The sequence below is a fragment of the Vigna radiata genome, unplaced genomic scaffold (genome assembly GCF_000741045.1).
Source record: "Vigna radiata var. radiata cultivar VC1973A unplaced genomic scaffold, Vradiata_ver6 scaffold_23, whole genome shotgun sequence".
Taxonomy (NCBI): Eukaryota; Viridiplantae; Streptophyta; class Magnoliopsida; order Fabales; family Fabaceae; genus Vigna; species Vigna radiata.
The window spans coordinates 1733976-1742834 of record NW_014541837.1 but is presented as its reverse complement, the minus strand read 5'-3'; the positions used below and the strand labels follow the sequence as shown (position 1 = coordinate 1742834).

At 31.2% G+C, this 8859-nt stretch overlaps 1 protein-coding gene across 1 annotated transcript; it reads right to left on the bottom strand.

Annotated features, from left to right (window-relative positions):
* Window positions 1-6752: 6752 nt before the first annotated feature.
* LOC106778582 lies at window positions 6753-8456 on the bottom strand. The gene is made up of 2 exons (XM_014666549.2): window positions 7858-8456; window positions 6753-7317 (listed from the first exon to the last, which is right to left on the bottom strand). Exons 1-2 carry the CDS (start codon window positions 8158-8160, stop codon window positions 7195-7197), a joined length of 426 nt encoding a protein of 141 aa, XP_014522035.1. The 5' UTR covers window positions 8161-8456; the 3' UTR covers window positions 6753-7194.
* Window positions 8457-8859: the final 403 nt, after the last annotated feature.

Genomic DNA, 8859 nt, shown 5'->3' with positions numbered 1-8859 from the left:
TTTTGAACTTAAAGTCGAGGTTTAGTTAAAAATATCAACATTATAGGGGAAATGAGGTTTATAAAAGTTGTGTTGAATGTGATATTGGGTGATAAGATGAAGATACGTGAAGATGATGTGAAGAAATATTAATTGTATGAAGGTGTTGGAAGGTGATGATTAATTATGTGAGTGTGTTTTTTTTTTTTTTTAATCAGAATGAAAAAGACAACAAACACATAATCTACGACTACTTTTTAAAAAGAAATAACATGTTTTTTTATACTATTTTCATCTTATTATGTGCAAAATGCAGTTCATAAAATATATGAAAAAAGGTTTCATTTTTACATATTTTAAAAAAATAAGAACTAATTGAAATGTATTAAAATATGAAATTTTGGAACAAATATAAAAATCACCAGAGTATTTCAACCAATAAATTATCATCTGAATCCAAAATAGTTTTTAACATTTTATTTCTTTTTCTCCAAAAGTAGTTATTTCAATTTTTTAAGCCGTTTTTTTCAACAATACAACATATAGTTAAAAGTAATAAAACCACTTGTATTAAGAAAAATATAGAAGTAGGCGAAAAGTTAAGTTTTTTTTTTTTTTTAATTTGTACTGATTGAATATTTCTAGTGTCAGAAGTTTAAAAATACTATTATTTAGAAGGCTGAAAATATGTAACAAGTGAAGTGATAATTGATATAATCAATAATATCAAAACACTTGAAAACGAAAAAATAAAAATAAAAACCTCAATAATAATTAGGGTAAGAAAAAAAAGATAAAGATGCTCGACAGGGAGAGAGCTTATGCGCAATGGGTTCCTTCCTCTACACCATTACTCCTGCACTCATGTTTTTCTGCACTTCCACAATCTTTAAATACCAACTATATCCTTTTTAGTAAATTGTTTTTCATTTTACAATTTAAGTTCCAAATTATGTAATTCATAGATATTTCAAATCACACAATTCAGAAAGAAAATCTTATTATATTTCAAATTATACCATCTAAAGTATAAAATTAATATTGTAGATTGCAGATTTAATGACGATTTGTCTTACTACAATAAATGTCAATCAAGGAACCAGCGTACGTAACAGATAAAACTTGAAATATGACTATTTTCTTAACAATAAAATTTTAAAAGAACATAGGTTTATTAAATTTAATATTTAAATCTTGAAATGTTATCCTAAAAGTTTATTTATGGTATAACATTAGTTTAAATATGATTATGATAGTATTTGATTAAAAAGTGAATTCTAAGCCATTTAAATTTACTTTTAAATTTAAATTTTTATGCTATTATTTTCTTAATCTCAAAATATATATATATATATATATATATATATATATATATATATATATATATATATATATATATATATATAACAAATATAATTTACATTATTAAGTTTTATTACTGTTGTAATTAGAAAAGATTTCTTTAGAATCTTTTTAATTAGAGAAAATAGATATACAATCTTTTATTTTATTTTGTTTTCTTAGTTTCTTTATTTCCTTTTTTAGGAGAATTAGATTGTTACAAATAGAGGATATGAGAATGTATTTTCAATTAATTCTAAATAATAAATTTCAATATTATTTTCTACTTGGTATCAAGAGCTTTACATCTTGGAATTCCATTCCGCTGCATCGTTGCACCAACGCCGTTGTCCGACCACCGCCGTTGCCGCTGTCGCCAGTTGGGGTCGTTGATAGGGCAGAAAGGTGCGTCCAACTCCAACGACCACAATGCTGGAAGTCGCTCCGTCTGAGGAGCCACCACGTGCCACCACACACCTCCACCATCGTCGGCGCGCACCTACCTCCGACGAGACCTAGTCGCCGGCGCCACCATAGACAAGGTCACCAGAGTGCCCTGAGTCCATTCTTAGGGTCGGTGACGACTCGTTTGGGTTATTTGAGCAGATATGAGTTTTAAGTTTGGCTCCTTTTTTTTCCAACGAGACCCACTCGCCGTCACCGCCTCAGAAGAATCGCCGGAGACTCCTGAGTTTGTTCCTAGGGATTGTGACGACCTGTTTGACCTTTTCTTGAGTAGATCTGGTTGTTTAAGTTCTGCTCCTTTTTTTCTCGGTGTGACCCATACACTGTCATCGTCTTGAAGACTCCCTCGTTGCATTCTACGAGATATCTGAAGTATAAATTATTCCTTTAAAACCAATGAATGAATCAATGAGTAAGTCCTCTGGATCATGCAAAGGATTTAAATTGCTTAGTAACATTTTTTCCAACTTATTGTGTTTTTTAGGACCTTGCCACGGGGAAGACAATTTTAACTGCTAAGGAGCATAATGGGTTGTATTTTTTAAAGTTTGATGACCAAAGCAACACGAAAATCATGAGTGAACAAGCAACATCTGAGACGTGGGCAAAATCCCAAATATGGTTACATCATCAAAGGCTTGGGCATCCTTCATTTAGTCTTATCAAGTCCTTATTTCTCCACTTGTTTACCAAAGAATCTGTTGAGTCTTTTTAATTGTGATATTTGTCAATTTTCTAAACATCATCGTGCATCTTATCTTATTAGTCATAAAAAGAGTATTTCTCCATTTGATTTAGTTCATTCTAATGTTTGGGGTCTTGTCATAGATTCTTTTTCTGGAGCCAGATGGTTTGTTATCTTTATTGACGATTGTACCCATGTCACATGGACATACCTTATGAAAAATAAATCCGAAGTTTTTCAAATTTTTGTTAATTTTTTCAATCTTGTCCAAAATCAATTTGGAAAAAATATCAAAAGAATTAGGTCTGATAATGGTAATGAATATGTGAATCATGAATTTCTCAATTTTTTGTCTTATAATGGTATTGTTCATGAACTAACCTATGTTAATACCCCTCAACAAAATGGGGTTGCAGAAAGAAAGAATCGTCATCTTCTTGAAGTAACTAGAGCTCTTCTTTTTCAAATGTTTGTTCCAAAAAATTACTGGGGAGAAGCTATGTTAACCGCCACATATCTCATCAACAGGTTTCCCACTCGTATCTTAAATGGCATTAGTCCTATAGAGTCTTTATTGTCCTTTGTTCCTTCTTCTTCCATACTAACGAGTCTACCTAGTCGAGTCTTTGAATGTGTTATTTTTGTTCACTCTCATCATCCTAACCGTGGTAAATTATATCCTAGAGCTCTTAAATGTGTCTTTATTGGGTACCCTTCTAATAAAAAAGGGTACAAATGTTATCATCCTCAGAGTCGTCGCATCTTTATCACCATGGATGTCACCTTTCATGAAACACAATCCTTTTATGTCAATCCACCACTTCAGGGGGAGAAAGCACTTGAAGTGGATGAACTCTCCTTCTTGTCATTACCATGTTTGTCTTTGCAGGATGCCCAAGACCTGAGCAATGAAGATATCATAGTCCACAGTGAGGAAGAAGACAATTTTTTTGGCAAAAAATATGAAAGAAGATAACAACCCACTTCAACTCTCGAGCAAGAAAAATTGTCTAATCCCGAGGTGAGGATCCCTGAAGATATCAATGAGGAGGATGTAAGTATTATTGAGGATTTACCCATTGCATTGAGAAAGGGGAGAAGATCATGTGCTAAATATCATATTTCTCAATATGTTTGCACTAACAATCTCTCTGATAAGCACAAAAGTTTTATTGTTGCCATTGATGCCATAGAAATTCCTACCTCAATCCAAGAGGCCATGAAACTTGAAAATTGGAATCAAGCCATGAAAGAAGAGATGAATGCATTAGAAAGAAATTCAACTTGGGAGATTGTTGATAAGCCAAGAGACAAGAAGACAATGGGGTGTAGATGGATATTCACAATGAAACATAAGGCAGATGGGACAATAGAAAGATATAAAGCTAGATTGGTGACAAAAGGATATACCCAAACATATGGGATTGACTATGAGGAGATATTTGCCCTAGTAGCAAAGATGAATATAGTTCGAGTTATTCTCGCTTTGGCTGCCCATTTTGGATGGGACTTATACCAGCTGGATGTGAAGAATGCCTTTCTTCATGGAAATCTAGATGAGGAAGTGTACATGGAGATTCCTCCAGGTTTTGAAGTAAAAAATGAAAGAAGCAAGGTATGCCTCTTGAAGAAAGCATTGTATGGTCTTAAGCAATCCCCTAGAGCATGGTTTGGAAGATTTACAAAAACAATGGTTTTCTTGGGATACAGAAAAAGCCAAGGACATCATACTTTATTCATAAAGCACTCTTCTACAGGTAAACTCACTCTATTACTTGTCTATGTGGATGATATGATTATTGCAGGAGATGATGAAACAAAAAAATTGGCATTAATAGATAAATTGGCAGCTCAATTTGAAATGAAAGACCTAGGAAAACTCAAATATTTTCTTGGAGTAGAGGTTGCCTACTCCAAGAAAGGAATTTTCATCTCCCAAAGGAAATATGTACTTGATCTCCTCAAAGAAACAAGAAAGCTGGAATGTAGAACTTCAACAGTTCCTATAGAATAAAATCACAAAATGGGATGTGAAGAAAGTGCTTCTGTAGAGAAGGCCCAATATCAAAGATTGGTAGGAAAATTGATTTATCTATCACACACAAGACCATACATTGCTTATGCAGTTAGCGTTGTGAGCCAATTTATGCATGATCCAAGAGAGAGACACATGCAAGCAGTCGACAAAATTCTTCAATACTTGAAGTCAAGTCCAGGAAATAGGCTATTATTCAAAAGGGAAGACACATTGACTATGAAGATATATACTGATGCTGACTATGCAGGTTATATTACTGACAGAAAATCTACTTCCGGGTATCGTGTGTTTCTTAGAGATAGTCTTGTAACATGGAGAAGCAAAAAGCAAGATAGAGTTTCTCGTTCTAGTGCAGAAGCTGAATTTCAAGCTCTTGCTCAAGGAATATGTGAAGGACTTTGGATGAAAATCATTTTGGATGATCTTAAAGTCAAAGTGGAGAACCCGATACAACTACACTGTGACAATAAGTCTGCCATGAGCATAGCCCATAATCCAGTACAACATGATATATAGAACCAAACACATTGAGATTGACAAACATTTCATCAAAGATAATCTTGACAGAGGCTTTATGATTACAACTCATGTTCCTCCAGAACTTCAAATAGCAGATATTTTTACAAAAGGGCTTCCTCCGGGTAGATCTCAAGATCTTGTAGGTAAGTTGGGAATGATTGATATTCATTTACCAACTTGAGGGGGAGTGTTGTAATTAGAGAAGATTTCTTTAGAATCTTCCTAATTAGAGAAAATATATATACAATCTTTTATTTTATTTTGTTTTCCTAGTTTCTCTATTTCCCTTTTTAGGAGAATTGGATTGTTACCAATAGAAGATATGAGAATGTATTTTCAATCAATTCTAAATAATAAATTTCAATATTATTTTCTACTATTACATACGTTGTTCTTAAGATACACTTATATAATTATCCACATATAAAATAATTGAGAGAAATAAAAGAGGAAGAGAAATCCTTCGGAGTAAGGGAAAAAATATAAAAGATTAAAGAAAGAAAAATAGTATATTCACACCATTTAATTTTGATACATCTATTATCTAAAAAAATATATAGTTATTTTTCTATTTAGTTCTTTTTTTCTTTATAGTTGTTGAGATACGAGGAGTTAAACTTGTAATAGATTTTTTTTTAATTTATATTAGTGTTGTCAAAACGGGTTATTTGGCCCAACCCAACCCAACTCATCACGGGTTGGTCACTTAGTGAGTCAACCCAACTCGGTTCATTTATTAACAAGTAAAAAAAATTGAACCTAGTCCAGCCTACCAGAGGTTGGTGGGTTAAATAGGTTGGCTTACTAACTCACGTAATTCCATTTGTTTTAAATCCAAAAAAAAGTTATTATAATTCAAATTTAAATAATTTCACTTTAAAATGATGTTAAACTCCAAAAACAATTCAAAATAAAAAAATTAACATACAACTTAAATGTAATCCAAAAACAAAACCAAAATAGCGAATAAATAAATTTATAATATTGATAATTTTTTTGTCATTTATCCATTTATAATATTAGATCTTGAATGACTTGTCTCAAATTTTAGGTCGGGCCAAATCGTTTCGTCCTTCAACCTAAACCGACTTGTATTGAACTTCGACCTAGCTGACTGGACAAGACCTACGTCTTAGGCCAACCTAGCAAGACCTCTGGTCTTGACCTACCCAACTCGACCAAACCGACCTGGCTCGACCTTCAATCCAAGTTAACTCGAATGAGTCTTTAGCTTAAGTCGACTTGGCAGTGTTTTCAGTTTTGATGAACTCGATTCCACCTTTGTAGATGAAGTGAGAAGAGTGAAATTACAAATTTATAAATTTATTATATCTTTTAGGATATTTAAAATTATATTTTTATTCATTTAAAATACATTTCAAAAAATTTTAAATTTTAATTTCTTTCTAATTAATTTAAGTTATTTTGATTTTAAGAATTTTAAATTCTTAAAATAAATGAGTTATCTTTTTAAATTATCTCATTCAAACATCATATGATATTTATTGTATTCTGATTAAACCAATTAAATAAAATTTTAATTTTTATATTATTTTTTTATTAGTGAGTGATACTTTAATGAATACTTATGAAAAAAAAGTAATAGTTGATGAACAATTAAGTTCTCTCAAAATAAATTTTTTAGTGAAATAAAATAAAATAGTTAAGTATAGCTTATTATCACTCTTTTCACATGTTTCTTCTTTGATTCTAGTTTTGGGTGGTTAGTTTTTATAGTCTTAAGGGCTGAATTCTTTGTTACAATTCAAATAGTTTCCAATGGGTAGTCTTTTTGCTTCATATATAATAGATTTATGTTCCATAAATAAATATATAAAAGTGCGACTGATAAAGTGTAAAGGATTAAATGATGCCATTGGAAACAAATAAAACGACTTTATAAATTTGAAAACAATGATTGATTCATTATATATATGGAACATGTTCTAGCTGTCTGGCATGATTCTATTTTGCCTTATAAAACGATTATCCATTATGTGCACTAATTAAGAGAGAGAAATTCATAAGTATTTTCAACACTCAAGAATTCACAATTTCAATTTTCGATTTTCTTGTTGCACATCCATTTTCATTTTCTTTTCATGTGGGTGTCAATGGATATATTTTCCCAAATGCATATATATTGGGTCGTTTTTCATGGAATTAATCAACCAATATATTTTGCTATCATCGACATAGGAACTAAGCAAAGACCTTTCTTCTTCAGTTCTGTGTGGTCATTGTCACTTATAAGACTTTCATCTCTCTCTCTTGGGGTATTTTTTTTCCCCTTCAAAAACAAAAAAGAACAACTTTTGTTAGTTTAAAAAAAAAAAAACTTAAATTGTTTATTAACTTAGTTCCATAATCAACATGTATGTAAGTGGGTTGCAAGCTTCTGCTGAGTCGGAAGAAGGACACCATTTCAATCTAGGGAAAGGTAATAAGGAAAAAGATACAATAATAATTCCAACCTTCAATTACTCAAACACAAAATTCGAATTTTTCTCAAATATATTTTCTTTTCTTGCAAACTGTAAGAATGTAACAAATAATTATACATATATCATATATCATCAATAAAACGTGCATTGAGTATATCAAATTAGCCTGGAAATTCTCCATTTTTTTCTTTCCCTTTTGCTTTGTTAAACTGGTTCTCATATAATATTTTCAATAAATTAAATAATTATAATATGTTGGGAATCCAAAAGACCCATCAAAATAAATATTTATATATATATATATACCTTAACTTTCACTAAATGAAAAGAAAAAACATGAATGCATATATAATAAGATGAAGAAGAAAAGAAGAAAAATAATGAACCTTGGAGGCTTTGACCGGAGAAGTTGCAGTATCTTCCAAAGCATCATCAACCACTAAAGCAGTTTTGATCTTCTTTCTCTTCCTGAAACATGATTCCTGAGGTTGCGTGGTGTCATCATGAGTTAAGATTTTCTCAGCAGCACAGGAAAAGAGGGTGGAGTCGCTATTAGAGAAAGACACAGAACAACATTTGTGATCATGAATACGATGGTTGTTAAGGAAATCCTCAAAGTACTTAGTCCAACCACTCTCCTCAGAGGAGTCACACTCACTTGAAGGAGGTTTGGTTATGGCAGAAGTCATAGAAGCTGCAGCTTGGTTTTTGATCAGAAAAGCAAGAAGATAAGATGAAGGAACGATGATGAAAATATTATTGGGGTTGGGTGGTGAGAAGTTTTAAAGAAGCAATGAAGAGTATAGTTATAAGATTATGCAATAAAAAACAATGAAGAAATATGATTAAATATAGAGGACTTTGGAATCTTGGGGTGGGTCATAGAGTAGGGGAAGTTAAACTAAGGTATGTGTCATTATGTGTGTGAGTGTTTGACCTTTGTGCTATGTGAGAAGAGATTTGCAAAATTTTCTTCATGCCGGAGTTAACTTTCCACTATTGCTTTGAATTAGCCCTACCTATAGAACCTTGGAAAAATGTTCTTTCGGCTTAACTCATTCATTCTCTAATCTCAAACTCTCCCCAATCTAATCTCATATCTTTCTCACAATATATCGTAATCAATTTCTCCCTTTTTCTTTTTGCTGGTTTTATATTTATAGTCCACTGAACTTCTTTATAATGCAAAGCATCACAAATCTTGATAAAAATTAAAGTTTAAGTCTAGTTCAATCTAAAAAAAATAATTTATAAAGTAAAATTTCTATCCATTTATATATTATTTATACTTTCAACGTATTTTTCTTCTAAAGAAATATATATATATATATATATATATATATATATATATATATATATATATATATATATATATATATATATATATA